The sequence below is a fragment of the Meriones unguiculatus genome, chromosome 21 (assembly GCF_030254825.1).
Source record: "Meriones unguiculatus strain TT.TT164.6M chromosome 21, Bangor_MerUng_6.1, whole genome shotgun sequence".
NCBI lineage: Eukaryota > Metazoa > Chordata > Mammalia > Rodentia > Muridae > Meriones > Meriones unguiculatus.
Genome location: NC_083368.1, coordinates 18717192 through 18739495, shown reverse-complemented (window position 1 = coordinate 18739495; position 22304 = coordinate 18717192). Strand labels below are relative to the sequence as shown.

Genomic DNA, 22304 nt, shown 5'->3' with positions numbered 1-22304 from the left:
AAGAACTGTCTGTCAGGGAATACAGGATTTCTTCCTAGAATTACTGTAATGTTTGCAAACTATTGGTGATGATTATAACAATGACTGTGTCAAGGACCACTGCATTGGATACAGAACAATGAATTTTAACTTATGGGATTATTAAACATATTAAAGGGATGCTGCCTAAGTTATTAGCCTAAAATATTCCAAGCTTTTAAAAGCAGTAATCACCTTTTTTTCCCCACATAGGACGTATGAACATATCACAAGACACTGATGGTTGCAAGAAGCACTGTGTGGGCAAAGTCACTGTTCACGCAGCCCTTTAAAGTCCATTACAAGCTATGAGGGAAATCAGTGTCTCATTGTAAAGGCGACATGAAGGAAGAAACAGGCCTGGCCGGGTCGGGGGTGGAGAGACAAGGTCTTCATCAGTCTCACAATCTTTCTAGCCATGCTCATCAGCCCTTTTCTCCAGAGAAAGAAAACCCAAAAACCCAAAACCCAGCTGAATTCTTCTGTTATTAGGAACAGATTTTTCTGCTTTTGTTGTTACTGCTAGAAATGCCACCGATTCGTTCAGGATTAGAAAGATTCTCCTCACAGTGCAAATAACTATTTTATAATGAAGACAAAGGATCAACAAAACACCTTTCAGGATGTCATCTATGAGAGCCACACTTATTTCACCTTTAATTTGCTATTTGCCAGAGTTTTTGTGGAGAGAAACATTGCTGCAAAGGAGAACCAGAAAAAAAAACACAATTAGCTAGATAATAGCAACAACATGGTTCTGATGTATGAAAACATGTAGGAAGAGAAGTAGGCGGGGTGACACCATCTGAACTTTAACCAAGAAATTAACAATTTCTGCTATTTATTCTGTTTTCCAAAATGGCAACTCCCACGTTAACAAGTATCTCTCCACTCAGACACTCCGCGTCCTGACAACAGTAATTTAGCTGTGTGTTTGCCTCGGAGAACATCCTACACATCTATTCTGTTTGGCTAAATGCAAAAATGAGCACAAGATGGATGAATAAAAACTTCAAAACTGAGACTGGGCAGTCAGCAGAGCCTCGTGTGGACAGGTGACTTTGTTGTGCGCCTCTGTCTGTTTTCAAATTCTAGTGTTGGATCCAGAAATATCCCCTAGCTGATGCCAAGGCTTTACTTTTACACACCCCCCCATATTTATTTCAAAGATAATTCTAGAATTATTTCTAGGAATTAATAGCATTATGAAATCTTCTACGTCTCTTAGATTTAACTGCTAGAAATGAAGTAGTAAAATTTATCCACAAGCATTCTAAAGTCATTTACTGTCAGAACACAGTCCAAGAACGCAGTCATGCAAGGAGAGTTCTCAGGCCTTGTGAGAAAACTCCAAGAAAACAAGGCAAGAGTCTTGTGACCTCCCGTTTCTTCAAAACAGGGACTTGTTCTTGGACTGTGTTTTCATGTTCCTCCCAGGTGGAGCAGAATCAATTAAATGTTTATATGTCTCTATGGAAAACATGTTTCTATCACATGTGGCTTGTCGTTGTCCTATTCTGTCAATCCTCGGAATGTACACGGTCTGTGTGATGATCTGAATAAAGCTGGCTATTGCATGATACTTTAGTCCTCCTCGTTTTTTAGGCTCCATTGCCAACTAGAGCCACCAACAAATGGCAAACCTGAGGTCAGCTATAAAATAAGAGAGCGGGGAGCTCGAGAAAAGTAGGGCAGAAACCAGGGAAGGCTTTGCCTTATGTCCAGCCTGTCCACCATTTCTTAAAGAAAGGAAGAGCACAAGTATACACACCACAAGTATTAGATCGCTGGCAGGTTGTCTATAATTATAATCCCTGTTTCCAGAAGAAGGAACGTTAGATGACAAAGTACAGGACAGAGTCCAAAACAATATTGAAAAAGCGCATAAGCAAGGGGAAAGCTCTCCATTCAATTTTGAGTCACTTGGGCATTAATTTTTGACTGTTATCAAAATAATTAAGTAAGATAAGGAGGATATTAAGCATGAGGAAGGGATAGCTAATTTCTTGAATGAATATAAACTAGATGATCAAACCTTAAAATTGGTGAAAGAAGCAAGAGAGAGATGGAGAGGGATATATATCTATATCTATTTATCTAGATAGATAGATAGAGAGATAGAGATAAAGAGAGAGAGATTGAGCTCTCCCATTCAGGCAAAATAAACAAAACAAAACAAAACAAAACAAAACAACTATGTTAGTGACAACTCCCTCAGCTACCTTGCTGGAGCCTCCTTTAGCTACATATTCTCCATTGCCTGAAGATGACCCCAAAACATAGGGTGAGGCATTTGTAATTATGCGCTAACCAGTTTATTTAAAACTCTAGAAGGAGAGGCAGCATTGGACAGTCATAGCACATTATCTTGAAAGGCAAGAAAAAAAAAAAAAGTACAGCTGGGCGGTGGTGCACGCCTTTAATCCCAGCACTTGGGAGGCAGAGGCAGGCTGCTCTTTAAGCTCAATGCCAACTTGGTCTACAGAGTGAGTTCCAGGATAACCAGGGTTACACAGAGAAACCCTGTCTTGGAACACCAATCCACCACAACAAACTATATATGAACCAATACTAAAAGAGACATTTGAATATCAAGTGGATCCTTCACTGTCTTAAAAATTATTTATTTTCCTCACTAAATTGCCTCCTACAGGTACTATCACATAAGAGAATAAACTTCTGGAATGAATCTATTTAAAAAATAGGATCAGAAAATACTAACTGCTTACTTTCCTTTTCTTGCTCAATTAGTAAATCAGAGAAGGACCCAATGTCAACAGTTTTATAGGTTTGATCCTTGCTGTATTATCTCACCCTTAACTAACAATCGGTATTTAAGAATGTTATAGTGTTCTATGAATTTTCAAATTTCATTTGCAGATTACCATGGCAGGATAGAAAATCATTATCCAGCTGGTAAGGTACAAGATTTTGTTTCATATGACCTGAATTTGCAGCTACAAAATATGTCCAACTTTCTCCCATACCACAAAAAGACAGTTATTTTATTGATTGCTCATCATTATGCTAACCATTTCTAGGTACAGATCAGGGTGAAAATCTTTTAGCATCTATAGACTATCCAAAGTTGGGGATTATTAATAAATATAAACAATAATAGGCTAACAAAACATTTAAGGACTTGGGAAATGGGTAAATCCTATCTAGAGTGTAATTTTTTGCCCTAAAGAAAATAAGTGTCTTCCTAATGTTTTCAGCTAGATGAGCCATAACATAGGAAAGGTGCTGAAGTTAAAGGCAGAAACTGTGCCTTTAGATGAAACATGTTCCTTAATCACCACACTTCCTACAACCTTAGAGTAAGAGGCTGGGGAGATGGCTTGGTGGGTAATGTGCTTGTTCTACATGAGGACCTGAGTTCGAACTCCCAGAACCCATGACTTGATGATGGAGATCTGTGTGACTACAGGGAGATGGCATGATGAGGCAGGTTTGTGACCCCTGTATACCTACAGGGAGATGGGAAGCAGAAATAAGAGATTCAAAGGTGCCCATTGGCCAGGAAACCTGGCATGCACAGCAGCAAAGAAAAAGAAGCAGCCTCTAAAGAGGTGGAAATTAAGGGCCAACACCCAAGGATGTCTCCTGGTCTCCATGCATGTACTGTAGCATGTGTGTGCATGCCTACATTCATACACATCACACATATGTATTACACATAGATTTAAAATAGTAATACTTTTAGAACATATTTCCAAAGAACTACCGAGCTGTTATTTCTGGAAAGAGAAAAAAGATGAAGCAGTAACATTGATCCCTGCCTATCCCAAGAGATGAGGCTGGAATGAAGGCCTCATGAAGCTCGCTGTATCTTCTTACTTCTACAGATTACAACTAGTCATCGGACCTGAAAGCCCTGGTGCCTAGAACTGAAAAGAACAGAGCAGCCAGACAGGTGATGAGTTATATATCTGTGTAGTTTTAGATGCATGAACACCTGTGTACACAAATGTTTCTATGCAGATTTAGAAAGCCCCTGAAACTGAAAGACAGCAACTCCCCTCCCTTCTCCACCACCACAAGCCTCTGCACATACATGAGACTGGACCATCTCCTTAAACCCTGAAAGACTGTGCCTCCCCTTTGCCTGCTTGTTTGTTTGCATATGTTCTGTCTGATTCACTGTGCACAGTAACCAGAGGACAATCTTGGATACTGTTCCCCAAGAACTGTCTACTTTAGTTTTTGAGACAGGTCTCTGCTGGTGTTTAGCCTGCCATGGGCTAGTCTGGCTGGTCAGCAAGGCCCAAGGATCCTCCTAGCTCCCCAGCGCTGCCACCACACCTGGCTTTTTTATTTGAGTTTTAGGGGTAGAAGTCAGGGCCCTCATGCTTACAAGGTAAGCACTGTCCTGATGGTGCTGCTGCCCCGCCCCCATCAGTTTAATGTACTTAAACCCAAGGTGTTGTTGGAGGTGACAGTAGCAGTCAGCGGAGAGAGAGCCAAGAGGAAGCAGCGGAAGGTTGCACAGAGGCGAGATCAGGGAGGAGAGGAATGAGTTGGGACGGAGGTCCCAAAGGGTATTCATCTAAACAGCTCATGTGCCCTTTGCATCTCCGATACAGCCCATGAAAAGCTGCACTGTGGCTAGTGAGTTTCGGGTTCAAATCCCTCTGCTAATAAGCTCGATTGGATCATCCTGGCTTGTTTTTCTCATGGTGTACATTGAGGCTACAGGGCTGAGGTTGAAACATACTACAATGGCCAATCAAATGACAGGAGGGGAGGGCAAATGATAAATGAGTCTCGTACATTTAATCATTCTTAGGTCAGAGTCATCACACATGCTAATTAATCTTAATTTACAGGGGCAATAAGGCCACTGATAGGTATTAAAGGACTCTGATGACCCTACTGTTTTGCAATTCCTTTAAATATTTTTCATTGTTTTTTTTTTTTTAATCTGCACCACTCTGAGAGTGGAAACCTCCACACATGCACACACTTAATAAAAGAAAATATATGCATATAATAGTCATCCGTATAAAAGGAATGATACACCGACTCAAATGACAATTGGGTGAACTTTGAAAACGCTGTCCTAAGGAAAAGACTCCAAGCCAAAAAGGCAATGTACTATGTAAGTTCATTTAAAATAACCATCCAGAGTCCCCATACACAGAAATCAGAATAGTTGCCAGGGACAAGAGGAGGAGGCGCTGGAGAGTGGCTACCAGTGGATACCTGTTTCTTCTGGATTATTATGGATGACTCCAGATAGTATTTCCACTACAAAGTCATTGGAAAGCAGTAAGATGCTATTTATGATACCTGTATGGCATATGGATTATTATACATGTACAATATTTGTTTTGTTTGTTTGGGGGCAGGCATGTGCTACAGTGTATAAGGCACGCAGAGGACAATTTGTAAAACTCAGTTATCTCCTTCCACCATGTGAATCCTGGAACTAGAACTCCGGCTGTCAGGCTTAGAGACAGAAGCCTTTACTCACTGAGCCATCTTGTCAGCCCCTGAACTCTATTCTTTAAGAGCATCTGAGAACTGGTCACGATGCCAGCACACCTGGCTTTAGCCCTCACACTGCTCTTCCTTGTTGCTCTGCCTTGTGTCCCTTTGACCTTCCTCGTCTTCCTTCCTCGTCTTCCTTCCTCGTCTGTCCACTGACAGCCCGGCTCTCCTTGAGGTCCACCCCTGCTGCAAATTCTTCAGGTAAGAAAACAGCAAGTTACAATCAACATCTACCACCTTTCTCAAAGAAACAATTCTCACTTCCAATAGTCTTTAAATAATGCCTACTTTGAGCACAGACTTCATAACTATGCACTTGAATGGATGAACTCATTTCTTCACAATAATTGTGTGAAGTGAGCCGCTCTGTTATTCTAATTTTTCAAATGCAAACACCTGAATTTGTGGAAGGTATACACGTCACCTAAGTTAGGGAAAAACAAACAAAACACAGAAAACAACAACAATAATGGTAGGGCAGCGGTCACCAAACACCAGAGGCCATGTAATAAACTATCACAGGAAACTGCTTTTCTCAACTCATCCACCTCAGCTCAATTCTTATGCCCTCACTCATCTGCACTGGCAACATGCTGATTAATTACTCCACTTAAATTTATCATACCCACCCTATAGTCAACAATTTTCAAGTTACGTAGGACTTGGGAAATATCTCAGAATTCTTTGTGATATGTCAAATTAACAGGATGAGGTTAGTTTTTCTTGATGATGGTAATAGCTGCTACCATAGCCAAACGTAATGAATAAAGCCATGCTTGGAGTGATACCCAGCAAGCAGGAAAAAAAACGAATTGTGGCGCTTCCCTGTGTCAGTTCTGTTCCTTGTTCCACTGACTAATTTGTTTAATTAACCTAGCATTTTCTTGTTAATTACAGGTCATTTACCATACCCAATAAAAGGTCATGCCCTTGAATTATACAATTATGTTTATTTTGCATCTCTTTATGAACACACAGGCAAAATCAGCTTAACCAGATCTTTCTCGGTAAATATAGGCTGGCAAATGAATATGCCCGCCACACAGGGCTCTACCTAATGAAATTTCCAGTGGCTGTTTTGTTTTCATAGATAAATAATTAGCCCTAAATATGTAGCCACAGTGTGTGTGGTTCACAGACCCAGACAGAACAGCTTGGACTGACTTCCATCTAATGGTTAGGGAAGGACTTCATAAGGAAAATTTGCAAAGTTGTAACAGAGTTCTACTTAGTCCTATCATGAAGCACAACCAGAAGTCGGCTTAGTAAACCCTTCTGTCTTTAATAATAACAAAAATGTGCATGGTAGCAATGAACCCTGGCATGAAATCTAAATCCAGTGATGATTTTATATGAACATATTTATATGAACCAGAAACTAATTTAATAGATCCAAAGTCTGTCTTAAAACAAATATTTTGTTTTATAAATATACCTTAGTATCAAATATTTTCTTTAAAAAGTCAAACAATGAGGTTTTGTTTTGTTTTTTGTTTTTGTTAGTTTGTTTTTGAGATAGGGCTTCTGTGTAGCCCTAGCCATCCTGGAACTTGCTCTGTAGACCAGGCTGGACTCGAACTCAGAGATCTGCCTGCTTCTGCCGCCCAAGTGCTGGGATTAAAGGTGTGTACTACCATTGCCCAGCTGAAGTTAAGAACTTTTAATGCTAATATTTTAACAGGTTTTTTATTGATTCTTTGTGACTTTCGCCCTAATGCACCCCAACCTCACTCATCTCCTGTTCCTCCATAGCCATCCTCCATTTTTGTAATCACCTCCCCCAAAGAAAACAAAACAAAACAAAAAATCATTTCATCATAGAAGCTGTAATGTGTCACAGGGTGTCAACAGCATACCCTTTTGTCCCAACATCTTTACTTGCAAATGTTCATTGCAATAAGTCAATGGACTGGATTGAGGCCTCTGGCTTCTCTTATGCTATCAACACTGAATTTTCGCTCTAGGATATCCTGTTGTGTGTCATGGAGATCCTGCACCTTTAGTTCTGCAGGACCGGCCCCTTCACAGGCTCTAGCAGTTCAAAGATGAGACAGATGTTGCAGTGGACCAACTCATAGCCAACTGCTATGATCTGAGCCTGGGTGATAGCTGATTCGTTCTGCCTGGCAGCTCTCCCACTTTCCCCAGGCGAGGGGTGGGGCAGTAGCAGTCTGGGACAGGACTGGCTCCCTTCCACCTACATCATCAGGGCCAGATCTCCTGCACTTCCCTAGTAAGGGGCAGGGCCAGCTCTGCACAGCCTTCAGACATTTATCTGGCCCCAGGAGGGAGCCCACACCAGGGCCATCTACAAGTCCTTTGGTGGCAACATGGCATCAGACATCCACTCAGTCTTCTGTTGTTACAGAGCCACAGACCAGCAGCATGGGCTGGGCCTTCTCCACGGCCTCATGTGGCAGCACAGATGCTCCTATCAGGCTGGTCCTCACCGCCCTCCCATCTCCAGTTCCACCTGTCTTCATAGTGTGCAAACCGCTCTGCTTCCTCTCTCCCATCTCTCCATCACATACTAGCTCATCGTAGTGGTGCCCGCACATAGACCATGTCAGCCATGACATCTTCCGTAGAAAGGTAACATGGCTAAATGTTTGTCCAACCCAAAGATTCCAAAGGAAATAAATCCCTGGCCAAAGTTAAAGACAGCACAGAAAAAAAAAATGTAATGAAATATAGAGTCACCTAGTCTCGTATTGAACAGCCACAACAATCAACCAATGACGAGAAATGAACACAGCAGGACGCATCAAGTCAGTTGTGGGTCTCCCACTCTGCAGGTCCTGCTCTTCTTCCTGGGCTAGGATGCAGCCCTGGGAGTCGCAGCGACTCACGCAGCTGCATTTGTGTTTGTCACTGGCTCTGTGGGTGGACAGTATAATCCACCATTTCCCAAGGAGCAAGAACAGCAGCCGCCTTCCTGTCTCCTAGTGCACAAACTGCTGGGCTTCCCTTCCTCTCCCTTCTCTCCACCACCTATTTTATTCCCTCTATTCTTTCTTTTCTGTCGCTCTGCCACCTACTTGCTTGCTTCCTGCAGCACCCAGCCTGGCAAACCCTGTGTGACCCATGGCATTGTCCTGTACCCTCCTGGACAGATGTTGTCCTGTTGCACCTCCTGACATGCTTGAACCCAGCCAATGCTAGTATTTTAGAGGCAGCGTTGGGGTTAACTTATAAACATCAATTAATATCCATTAAAATGTGATTCAAAGAATGCTTAAGAGAAAAAGCTAAAAAAAAAAAAAAACAAAAAAACAAAACAAAACAAAAAAAACAAAAAAAAAAAAACGCACTTCAGGCTCTGTTCACTAGAGCCTCCTAAACTTGGATTCATCAATTCCTACCATTTTAAAAGTTTTATAATGTAAGTGATTAGATGCTTAGCTAGTGCCCCCACCCCCAAAAAAAGGGAGAGTGATGGAAGATACCAAGACCTCTAAACATTGAATTCAACAACTGCTAACATGGCAGATGTGTTGGCTGAGCGGGGTAAGTTTATAGAGGGTTTAACTACAAGTGTAGCTGCTTCTGCATCGGATACGTTGACCTGCTTTTCCGATCCCAGAGCCAGAGTGTCAAAGATGGAGTAAGATCTCCAGCTTCTAGAGCCAGAATATTAAATATTTAGTAAAATGAATTTCAGCTCTGGCAAAGGAACAATTTTATATGAAAGGGTATTCAAATATTCCTTCATTGAGCAACCACAATAAGCCTTGAAGATTTACATGATTGAGCTGGAATTCAAAGCCAAAGACAAGAGGGAAGCGCTTTTCTTATTTTTTTTTTTTTCTGGGAAGCACAAAGAGAAATCCATAATTAAGCATCACACTTCCCCAGGGCAGCATGTTTTCCTACACTGACAAGCAAAATGAGGCATTTCAAGCCAGGCATCACTGTGCGCACTGCCATCTTTGCGTAGCTATTGTTTTAATGTATTTCTGGCTATTAGGCATTTGTCTATTTTTGGTCGGCGAGGCATGCATTTTATTTAAAGAATTCTGGTTTTGCACAAAAGGCTGTAGTTATGTTAGTGGAACTATGTTTCTACAACAGTATCTAAAGACTAACAAAGGCCTTATTTGGGATGCTCTCATATGCGTTTGATATTCAAGAGAGTAAGCTGGAACTTTAGTGGAATTAATACAATTAAAATTAACTCTAAGTAGGAAAAATTGTGTGAATGTCTATTTAAACTGAGCTATATATGCTTTTCTTTGCCTTATTTGTCACAGCTAGTTAAACATATCACAGGCAAGTCCTATGATATGCTGGAAATGCTAAGCAAACCATGCTTAACATTCCATCAAAACAGTCAGACTAATAACAAATTATGTATTCAGCAACTCTTTTGTTCTCCATTGAGGAATGAATACCATATCACCTTCGTGTCATCCTGCCATAACCACTAAACTACTCCAAAACTCCTAAATTTCATATTCCATAAACTTCTTCTGCTCGTTATTACATTTGTATGTGATCATTTAACCACAAGATAAGTGTTTCCACTAGATAAGTGGAAACAGTTATTAAAATCACCCAGGGCACATGGTGATTTTATGACTACCCCTACCCCAGTTTCTGATTCGCCCCATCTGGACTATGCGTGTGTGTGGTGTGGGTGGTGTGTGTGGTGTGTGTGGTGTGTGGTGTGTGTGTGTGTGTGTGTGTGTGTGTGTGTATGTGACATCGATATGTATCAGAAGGTCCAGCAGTGTCTCTCTCCAGCTTGGTGACTAACATTGTACCCCCCATGCTTGGGAGGCTCAGACAGGAGCATTGCCAGGAGTCAGGACCAACCTGGGTGACTGTTAAGTTTATTACCGTCAACTGGACGGAACACAGCATCACCTAGGAGGTACACTTCTAGGAATGCTGTGAGTTACTATCTTGATTAAGTAAACCGAGGTAGAAGAGCCACCCTAAAAGGGATAGCATCATTCCCTGGTGTTGGGTCTTAGGCTGCATGAAGGTGCCGACTACTGATGTAGGGTCTGGGCACCTTAAGCTCCTGCCACAGGACTTCCCCTCTGATGGACCAAACCCTCCAATCATAACCTGAAACAAGCCCTTTCTCCCTTGAGTTGCTTTTGTCAGGGTGTTTTACCACAGCAACAGGAAAAATAACTAAGAAAGCTAACTGGACTGCAAAAACATTTTTAATTAGTTAGAAAAAAAAAAAAAACAAAAAACACAAGAATCATCTAAGGAACTTTAAAAGTTACCAAATCACAACTCCAGAGGGTTTGAAACTGACTGTACTAGGGTAGAACCTGGAACATACTTAAAATAAATATTATTCTAAAATTCACAGTGAATTGGATGTCTTAAGTTTTTTTTGTGTGTGTGGTTTAAAATGATAGGATTTATTTTCTTTTTTTTATGTCTTAAGTTTTTATCAGTTAAATTTGGCAGCCACACTTATGAGTTCTACTATACTAAAATGGTAATATTTATGTCCAAAGTATAGATATGACTGTAACTAGCCCCTTCATCTCTGCAAAGCACAAAAAGGGTGGGGCAAAATAAGTGGACTCTGTATTCCTAAGAAGAACATTTCCTCCCAAGTTTAGCCTTAGAAGTAGCCTTAAAGGTAGGTATCAGAGGTCACTGGCCTTCACGGTACTGGCGGCAGAAGCCAATCAGGTCACCCGGCCTTTGCAGTGTGGGCAGTGGGCACCACTATGATGAACAAATACATGATGGAGGGATGGGGAAAAAGAAAAATGGCGTGTAGGGCTGGTGGAGCGGTGTGCTATGGTCTGGAGCTTATGTAGACACAGACTCAGCCTCTGAATACACTGACCAGGCTAGGGCATTGGCCCCGATCCAGGCAACAGGAAGGCCTTAAATGAGGAAAGGTTCACTTTCTGGAACAGACACTGTGATCTATGATGCCACCGGAGACCATGTTGGCATCTGTGTCCCATGCTGCTGCCCCAGGCCACAAAGAAGCCTGAGGTCCGTGTGGACGTTAGCAGTCTGTTGCTTTAAACTCCAAGTTCAAGGACCCTTGCAAAGTAGCTATGGACACAGGCTTTTTTGCAGGAGAAAATGTTTATGTAATAAATAACATGATTAATTTTAGTTGAAAGTCTATTTTATTAGACATTAGAATGGCTACTCCTGCTTGCTTCTTGGGTCCATTTGCTTGGAAAACTGTCTTCTAGCCCTTTACTGTCAGATAATGTCTATCTTTGTGACTTAGGTGTGTTTCTTGTATGCAACAGATTTGGGGTCTTATTTATGCATCTATTCTGTTAGCCTGTGTCTTTTTATTGGAGAATTGAGTCCATGCTGAGACTTATGGCCAACTGTTGAGCAGAATGCAGGGAATCTTATGAAAGAAGTGGGAAACAGTAAGATCTGGAGAGGACAGGAACTCCACAAGGAGAGCAACAGAACCAAAAAATCTGGGCACAGGGGTCTTTCCTGAGATTGATACCCCAACCAAGGGCCATTCATGGAGATAACCTAAGACCCCTGCACAGATGTAGCCCATGGCAGTTCAGTGTCCAAGTGGGTTCCATAGTAATAGGAACAGGGACTGTCTCTAACATGAACTGATTGGCCTGTTCTTCAATCACCTCCCCCTAAGAGGGGAGCAGCCTTACCAGGCCACAGAAGAAGACAATGCAGCCACTCCTGATGAAACATAATAGACTAGGATCAGAAGGAAGGAAAAGTGGACTTGGGGAGGGGCATGCATGCAGAAGGGGGAGGAAAGGAGGTATTGGGAGGGGAGGAGGAAGGGAACCACAGGGGGGATACAAAGCGAATAAAGTGTAATTAATAAAGAATTTAAAACATAAAAAGAAAAAGAAAAAAGAAAAATAAATAAATAAATAACATGAGCACATATGGCTTTTGATGATGCAGTTCTATCAGTACCACCAGCGGACAAAGCACTGTATCGTTTTACGATTTTAGCATTAGATCAGTGATTTTTGCTCTTACATAAATAGATATTAAAGTTGCATTTTTGATATTCTGAAGACTCTAATCCCATGTTGACATGAATGAAGCATATGGGTAAAAATGGAGATTTCCAAATTGAGAATCCTTGAAAATTAGTGACCCTCTTGTAGCCTTCTGCCTCTCCATAAAAGTAACCTGCCAGATCTCTAGCTTAAAAACAAACACTATACTTAAGTAATTTAAGCATTAAGTGATATTCTTTTATAACTTCCCATGGACTTCAATTATTTTAACAAGTACTACTGGCCTCTCTGTATGCAATGCTTCCTTATTCCATACTGTGGAACTTTCACTCTCCTCCAGCTTGGAATAGCTCTTTATGAGAACAGGCTTATGAAAGCTGAATGATACAGGGATGTCAGAGTCAATTGTATCAAACTGAGTGAGAAACCCAGAAACTTACACAAACCCCCCAGAATCCAGTATAATCGAGGCAGTAGACAGAGGGAGCAAGAGAAAAGTTTCCTTTCCTGGTAAGAATGCTGGGAAATGGTAACTGTCATCTGATGTTGGCGGAAGGTAAGCACTACAGAAATCAGGATGGAGGTTCCTCAAAACCCTGAAATGGAACTGTCATGTATTCCTTCTTGACTATGTAGCAAGATGGCTTTAGGCCAGCACACCACACCAGTGATTTATGCATCCATGGTGATGTCTGCACTATCAACAACACGGGAAATAGAACCAGCCTAGATGTCCATCAACAGCTGAATGAAAAAAAAAAACAAAAACAGTACTTATACGCAATGGAATTTTATGCAGCCTATAAAATGAAATCATGACCTCTCTGGGAAAATGGATGTAACCAAAAAGCATTATGTTTAGTGAAACAAGCCATGTTCAAAAGGTAAAAAAAAAAAAAAAAAAAAAAAAAAAAAAAAAAAAAAAAAAAAAAAAAAAAAAGCTGTTTTTCTGAAATATGCAGAACCTAGACTTAAAACGGTGTGTTTATTTATAAGGCATGGGACTGGAGAGAAGATCATGAGGTAGGGGAAAAAACACTTTAATGGAGGAAGGCAACAGACAATAGAGGAATACACATGGTGAGAAAGCAAAGCGGAGAACTGAACAGGGTGGGGAACCTTTCGGAAGACTGGAGGGGCACAAAGGAAATCAATGAAGGAGGAGAATGAATGAGATTACCGTATAAAAAATACATGCTAAGAAGCCCATGTATGTTAAGGGGGAGGGGTAAGGAAGGAAAAAAAGAAGGAAGGAGAGTGAGAGAGAAGAAAATTTAGGAAAGGAAAATTGTCTACCAAGACTATGGTTACCTGAGCATTTACATGGCAGTTCAATATACCTGGTTTCAAGCACAAACACACAAATGATTTTATATAACTTTCTCTTCAAAAGCTGAATACCTTTAAAACTGACTGTTTCCAAACAACAACAACAAAAGGATAAAACAACTGTATAAAATCTTGGCAACTGCCATTCCTTCTAACAGGATAGCTTACCAAATCCAAAGGCACTGGAGCCTCCAACGCTCTGAGAAGACTGGACACTTGTGGAGGTATACAGCCCTGTCACCAGCAAGCCGTCAAAGAAGGTGCTTGTGGAAATTGTCACTGAAAGACAGGAGGAGAAAAGAGACTTAGTTAATGTGGTGAGAGAGATCAGGTACACTCTGGAGTATTAGATGTAGTCATTAGCCAATTAACCAGTTTTTTTTTTTTTTTGCCCTATTTTAGTGTACATGTGGGAATATGTGTGTGCGTGCACGCACACACACACACACACACACACACACAAAACTGCAGAGAAACAAAAACTTTAGAACTTCAGAACTTTAGTGCTTAATAATTTTATTATTGCTGGTACTAAATTTAATGCACAGCCCTACCCTTTTGCATTTATTTACACATTTCCTAACCACACTAAAAATCTGAAAATAATGTACCACTGAATGGATGGTTTCCCCCACCTCCACGCCCACCTCTGGAGTCATCAGAGCATGGCTGCAGTTTCTGGCATTATGATAAAACACATTTTAAAAACATTCCATACTTGGGGAAATTATCTGGAGTCAGCTGAGTGAAGAGAAGAGGGATGCGGGATGCGCTGTGAATGCTTATCCTGGGCCTATGCTTCATAGATGGGCTCCCTGCCGTTTCTCAACCCAGCACGCCAGCCTGCACAAAGAGCTAGCCTGCTACCCTTGCGGACGAGAAGGGGGCCAGTGCATGCTTTCTGTTTCTAAACGAAGTCTGCAAGAGGAGTCTGCTTGGCTTCATGATCACAGTGCTGAATGTCCTCAATCGGTATGTCTCAGTCCCCACCCTAAAAACAGATCGTGATTTGCTCCTCGCTGTGATGGTGCATTTTTTGCCCAGCTCTGAAGAGCTAAAGATGCCATTTGGAGAAGGCAGCAGAGGAAGGTAATGATATTATTTTGGAAGTGCAGAGATCAAGGCTGTCACCCTGCCTGACGGCAATAAGGACAATAGTCAGTCACATTAACTCTGATGAGATGGTTTAAATGAAACTCCAGGACATCCAGTGAGTAGAAATAAATGGTCTGAGAAACATTCTTATCACAGAGCATCAAACAAGACACGTATCTAATAAAACAGCTTCACATCACGCCATCCCCCAAATGGCACTGGGTGTTCGAACACATCGCCTTTCCATCTCCTAATAAAAAATAATAGTACATTTCAGTGCTGGAATGTAAATCACTCATTGGGCTCTGAGCTCAGCAATCTACATGCATCTCATTTAACTGTCAAAGCATGTGTGTGAGGGGAGCACTATTATTATCCCTGCATAAAAATGAGCAATATAGGGAACAGAACCAAGTGCTATCAACTCACTGTTTCTGGTTCATATTCTGCTTTTCCTTCTATCACTGTGACAGGACATCCTGAGAAGGAGGAACACTGGGAACACAGGAGTACATGTGGCTTTCAACTCCCTGGTGCAGCTCACCATTTTCAGTTAGGCAAAGCAGAGACTCAAGTAGGTAGTCACCACCCATCTACAGTCAGGCACAAAGAGAGAAACAAACGCACCTGTGTCACCTGCCCATCTATGCCTATGCTAGGCTAGCTTTCTTTAATCTTGCACAACTCAGGACACCACACATAGCGTGTGTGTGTGTGTGTGTGTGTGTGTGTGTGTGTGTGTGTGTGTGTCTGTGTCTGTGTCTGTGTCTGTGTCTGTGTCTGTGTCTGTCTGTGTGGTGTCCACACAGTGGACAAGTAACTATCAAGACAACCCCTGGAGACATGCCCACAGGCCAGCTTGACCGAAATAATTGAGATTTTCTTCCCACGTGATTTAGGTTGGGAGTTGGAATTAACACATGTTGTTTATTTGGTTTCTCTCTCTTTGTTTTTGTTTTTTTCTATTCCCCTCAGATGCAGAAGTAACATACTGGACAGTATCTTACAGTTCTTTTACCAGGGTGTTAAGGAAGACAAGGAAAAACAAAGCAAGAACCTCAGCAGCCAGTAACACTGTTACCAGTGGGAGAGGAAAAGGCTGGTTGATGCCCCCTGGGCAAAGATAGGTAACAGACAAGGCCTGGGAATCCAGTCCTCCTCCGTCAAGGGACCTGCATGGGCTTAGGAGACCTGCTTCATCTCTGAATTTGAACTCCTTGTCTGCAGAACAATATCCCAATCCCTGAGGTCTCTTACCCCACTTCCCCACAGAGCTGAGATGATAGGCCTGACTATCTCGACTAAGATTAATATGTTTCCCCATTGCTTCTGTGTCCCTCGCTTTATAAGGTGGGGAGGGGGGAGAGCTCCTTCCTGTTAAGATGTCCTTATTCACCATCAGATCTTAACGTGTCTGTGTCTTAAGTTATCCTCACAGCAAGGGACACCTAACCTGCAGTGTCTCCTGGGACTCTTGTGTGTCTACTTGCCCTCACTCCTCACCACTGCAATCAGTGAACAGGCAGTAAGAGTGTCTAATGTGCGCCCCCTGGCTGCTGTGGGCTCTTCTGTACTCCCTTATACCTCAGCTCTGGTTCCCAAAGCCAAGAAGCTGAAACTGTGAGGGTGTCTGCTACTGGAGGCAAACCTGAATTTGAGCTTCAGAACTCTCCACACTGACCAGTAAGCAATGGGAGTGGAGGGTTCTTACAGTCCTCGTTTATGAAAGGGAAGACACTGTGGAGACACCAGAAGACTTGGAGGACACTGTATCTGTTATGGAGCTCTGTCTTCTGAACACAATTCCATGAAGCTGTAAATAATCATATCAGTTCCCTCCTTTCCCTTCCTCTTTCTTACTGAGAACAGAATCCTGTACAGAGCTCCTGGGCACCTGTCTTTCCAGAAGCAAATGCACATCCAGTTCCTGGACAGTCCACATCAAAGTGCAAGGACCTTCTATCTCCCCGGCACCCATACAGCCACTCCATCTCTGAATTCTCCCACTGAGTCAGAGCTGTGAGCAAGTGAACTCAAGACCAAGTATCTGCCCTCCCTCCAGAAGACTTTCAATCCCCATTCAACGCCCGTGAAAACACTCTTGGAGAAAGGCTGAGTACGAGAACCCTGGGTTCTATTGTCCTCAGAAACTCAGCACTGGTCCCAAACAGGTGTGCCCATCCAGTAAAACAAGAGCTCCCCGCCCCCGCCCCATGATGACAAGTGATGAATCTGATTCATCGGCAGCTTCGCACATTGCATAGTTCTTTACAGCCTGAGAGCACTGCATCTTTGGACTGCCTGGCAAGTTTGTGATTCATTTGGGGGCTGAGGCTGAGGTCTGCCAGTCCCTTCTGATTGCCATCAAGGTCATTTAACCCCTGTGCCAGATGCCCCTCTCACCGGACCATGCAGTAGCCATCTTGCATATTCTGGTTTTTAAATCCACCACACCTTAGAAGGCCCCTTTGAATTCAGTTCTTCGCTTTGCTCAGATCTCGGGTCCTGAAGCAGCAAGGTGCATTGAAGACAGGTCTGACGTAAAGAGGCTAGGTTCTATTTCAAGTATGAATGCTGATTTGCCCTATCAGATCAGGTGAGCTTTTCTGTTTGGTCGTGTTTTCCTGGTAGAGATGTGAATAGCTATGGAGATTGGAGAAAGGCCCAAGTGAATAAAGCCCTACGTGAATGTGTGCTGTTCACATAGGTAAGGCCTTATCAAGGACCCCGGGGAAAAGCGTTCCTCGGGTGCGGCTCGGAGGGATGACTGCCTTCCTCCAGGGATCAGGAGCAGATGGTGACACTGCGAGCAGAAAATGTCCCCCATCGCTCTCCCACAGGACATTTACAGCCTGAAGATGCCTCCTTACAAACTGTGCCTGGGTAGGTTAGCTAAACCTGTCTCCTCCATCCAGCTCTATGCCATAAACCCTGCCCTCCTTGGTTCTCTGTATGTAACAACCCCACCTCCGTGTGCAGCTGCATGAAATACTCTTGTAATAAATACACCAGTCCCCAGGAGTCCCCAGGAGGCTGTAGCTTCTCCATCTACCCCACTATCTTTTTCTTCATTCCCTTGCCAACCCAGTCAGGTCCAAGTCCCCATCCATGCCGGGATATGGCAGGTACCCATTATTTGGCACTGTTAGGAGTATTTAACTGTGAGAAATAATTTCTAAACACCGAGTGAATGAAATGGAGTTATTGAGAACTACTCTCGTAAGGGAGCCTGGGTCCCACAGCGTTAGTTAAATGCCATCTAGAAACTGATACCTGCCAAATTGCACTTTCCACTTCAGGCCTCTTTCCCAACTCTAGATATACCACAAGCTGCTGCCTGGCACCCCAACTTGGATATCTAGGAAGCATCTCAATAGCTTGCTCTCCATGTAACCAACACTCAACACCTACCTCCCCCAACAGCCCAGTTGTTGGCTACACCAGCCTTCTGGTTATTCGGACCTAAAACATCTCAGCCACCTCTGCAATCATGTTCCTTCCATACCCCATTCACACAATCCACCAACCAATCCTGCCAGCTCCGTTTTAGATCGTATTCCAAATTTAGCTACATATCTTGCTGCTTTGAGTAACCATTGTCTCTCCAGAGATTGTTTCACTGTTGTATTAACCTTCCCGAAACTGGAGGGCCAATTCTCATACCCCTTCAACTCAAATGTCACGCTATCAATGAAGGCTGTTTGGACTGTACTATATGAAACTGCAGACAACCCCGTCCATCTCCCCCACAGTCCTAGACTCCCCTAGTTGAGTCTACCTTTCTCCTCTTTTTTTTTTCTATAATTATTCCCATGTAACAAAGTGTATTGATGTATCTACTCAGAGTATTTTAATTACATTTATTGTAAGTCTTGTTCTGTAGAACAATGTTTCCATCAAAGCAAATTCATCTGGTGTTTTGTTTAGTAAAATATCTTGTGTCTAGATAAAGTCATGACACTTTTAAGTGCTCAATAAATATTTAGTGAATGACTAGTGAGCAACTCATTCACAAAATAATAATGTGGGGTTGTCTCCTCTTCAGCTTATTTCCTGAGAACTGTGTTATAAAGTCTATGTTTCAGGATTTAGGTCAGCTGAATCCCATTTGGAAAATACACACAGGAGAGAGAGAGAGAGAGAGAGAGAGAGAGAGAGAGAGAGAGAGAGAAAGGCTGGTTCTTTAAATATGTAAAATGTTTTCCAGAATACAAGACAGAGCAATGCATAGAGAAGCTAACCAAAAACATTTGCAAAATAAAAAAGCAGGTTGACTTATGTATGCATAAGTTCTCACTTATTATGAATACAGAACGTTCACATTTCACATGGCCACCTAAAAGAAAATATTTCCTTGTTCGAAACAATTTGATTATAATCTTCACTGTTTGCTAGACCTGAGACTATAAAGTATGTTTGGGGGAGGGGGATGCATTTTACTCCCCCCCCCCAAAAAAAATGCTGCTCTATTGGCAGTGTGAAACAAGCATTCATTTCCTTCTCTTCAAGCAGACAGGAACAAACTCACATGTGAAATGTGAACCTCTCTTTTACTTATTTACTTACTGACAAGAAAGGGGAAATGTTGCCCTAACACTTGTGGGATTTCAGACCTCTCTTTCTGATCAGGGTGTCACTCCACTCAAGACACACTAGTCTCCATTGCTAAAGAAAATAATGGGTCTGATTCCTGTGAGGAAGCCTGGAAAACCCTGAGGCCATCTGATCCATAGCCATGGTTCCATGGGTAAGCACAGCAAACTCCCAGGAGGCTGCTGGGATGCTGGAGCTCGGCATTGGCCACGTGGGCCATGTGGGAGCAGTTTTTACAGAGGCTGCTCTCCCTCCTGGCCCTCTAGTCTCCCAGTCCCTTTGCACCAGGAACATCTGTCAGCGCATATGCACATGGGCTGTTGCTTTCATGTACCTCCTGACTTGACTCTCCTCTCTTGGAATCTTCTGGAATGCACTGCTGCCCAAGATCTATTTTCATTTCTTTAGCTCATCATTTGCAGCCACAACTTGCCACCAACTAAACAAGTGAAATCATCTTGAAAGCCTAAAAGTGGCTCCTGATAAATGACAGGAACACATTATATTGAATATTGATATGGCTCATGATAAAAGAAACTGAAAAAATTATTTATGAATTTATTTCAATCTCTGAGTTAACACAAAAATTTACAACAGTCATAGGTCCCATAATATTTGATCCATTGGTGAAGGTGACTTGTAATGTAAGTTTTAGTTTCTTTAAACACTTAGTTATATTTTGTAAATATGTTTCTGTTTTAATCCCCAGGGTGGGATTTTAGTTTTGGCTTTAGTTTGTCCATAACTGATCACTGCCTTCAGTGGGGGCATGGTCTTTGCCAGCTAGTAATGGTCTGTTTCCTGCAGCATGGAGACGGGTCTGGTCTAGGACTCTGAGGAATATAAATATGAGAGCCCAGAAAAGAGAAATTGTGGCAGTTTGGAGAGAACAGAGATGGATGGTGTGGCAGTTTGGAGACAGATGGAAAGAAAGGCAGTGGCTTGGAGAAGATCGCTTGCTGCATTTGCTGTTGACAGAGGATTGATAGAGCCCCCAAAGAACACATCAGCCTTAAACAGCCAGGAGAAGTAAAGGGGTCTGCAACCCATCTCCCCACTAACCTTTCTTCTACCTAGGTTTGGGGGGTTGGAAGGCAGGGGTGTTAAGGAACCCCAAATAAATTAGAGTTTAAAAATGAGCACAACGGTGACTAATGAAAGGCAGAAGTAACAAACTATACATGAATCAGTTGAAGTGAGTGTGTGCATGTGTGTGCTGTGTACACATCCATTTTCAGGACGTAAAAAGCATCAACACAGCCACTGCAGAAATTTTGCTAGCTTTCTGATACTAAGAATGCTATTATCCCAAACTACAGCTGGAATACAACTCAGCAATTAAAAACAAGGAAATCATGAAATTTGCAGGCAAATAGTTGGAACTAGAAAAGATCATTCTGAGTGAGGAATCCCAGAAGCAGAAAGACACACATGGTATATACTCACTCAAAAGTGGATATGTGACATATAATATAGGATAAACATACCAAAATCTGTACACCTAAAAAGGAGTACAATGATCAATTCTCATTCAGAAAGACAAACGGGATGGACATCAGAACAGGGAGAAAACAGGCAACATGACAGAAACCCACCACAGAGAACCTTTGAAAGACTCTACCCGGCAAGGTATCGAAAGAGATGCTGAGACTCATAGGCAAACTTTGAGCATGGAATCTTATGAAATAAGGGGGAGCTAGAAAGACCTGGAGGGGACAGAAGCCCCACAAGGAGAGCAACAGGACCAAATAATCTGGGCACAGGAGTCTTTTCTGAGACTAATACTCCAACCAAGGACCATGCATGGATATAACCTAGAACCCCTGCACAAATGTAGCCCATTGCAGCTCAGTCTCCAAGTGGGTTCCCTAGTAATGGGAACAGGGGCTGTCTCTGACATGAACTCACTGGCTGGCTCTTTGATCACCTCCCCCTGAGGGGGTTGCAGCCTTTCCAGGCCACAGAGGAAGACAATGCAACCAATCCTGATGAGACTTGATAGGCCAGGGTCAGAGGGAAGGGAAGGAGGACCACCCCTGTCAGTGGACTTGGGGAGGAGTACGGGAGGAAATGAGGGAGAGAGGCTGGGATTAGGAGAGGAGAAGGGAGGGGGCTACAGCTGGGATACAAAGTGAATAATCATAATTTATAAAAAAATAAATATCTTGGAATTAAAAAATAAAATGTTCCACAGTATTATCATTTTAAATGTTTTATTTAAAACTATTTACAGATGAAACGTCTTGTCTAAGAAGTTATAATTAAAGATACAACTTAGGGCACATTAAGATAAAAACTCTACTAAAATTTAATATTTGGAATACATTTACAATAAACAACTTTTAGGCTATACATGTCTGATACCTAACTAAACACACTAAAAGATAGTACCTTACCCAATATCCATTTCAGACACCAAAGTAGATGAAAACCTTAAACTGCAATAGATGGCTTTAGGTACATGCTTAATCCATTCTGTCACAGGAGCTAGTGCCATGTGCAGTCTTACAGGGTCTCGTAGTAAAAACTGAAAAGTTGTTTCCTAGGGAACACCTTCCTCCTTGCAGCAAATTTTTGTATTTTTTTTTACAACATTGGGGTCTGTGAATTGAACTAGAAACCTTCAGTATAGAAAAACTAACCATATTGTGGATCTTAGGCAGAATTTTGAACATGCCAGTACTTTTTTGGGCTAAAGGAATGAGTGCATTATTATCCACAATAAGGAGGCAAATGTGCCTTAGCAGATGAGTTCAACACCTCACACAGAATTAGAACCCGACATCTGAACTGTGGTTTCAAAGACCTCCAGGTGACCGC

At 42.2% G+C, this 22304-nt stretch overlaps 1 protein-coding gene across 5 annotated transcripts in view; it reads right to left on the bottom strand.

Moving 5' to 3' along the window:
* Reln (reelin) overlaps positions 1-22304 on the bottom strand; it is a 439480-nt gene that overhangs the window by 366664 nt on the left and 50512 nt on the right. For all 5 annotated transcript variants that reach the window (XM_060373778.1, XM_060373779.1, XM_060373782.1 and 2 more), the window contains exon 2: positions 13965-14075. In XM_060373778.1, the coding sequence (XP_060229761.1) occupies positions 13965-14075 (111 nt within the window). The remainder of the gene's footprint in view (positions 1-13964; positions 14076-22304) is intronic.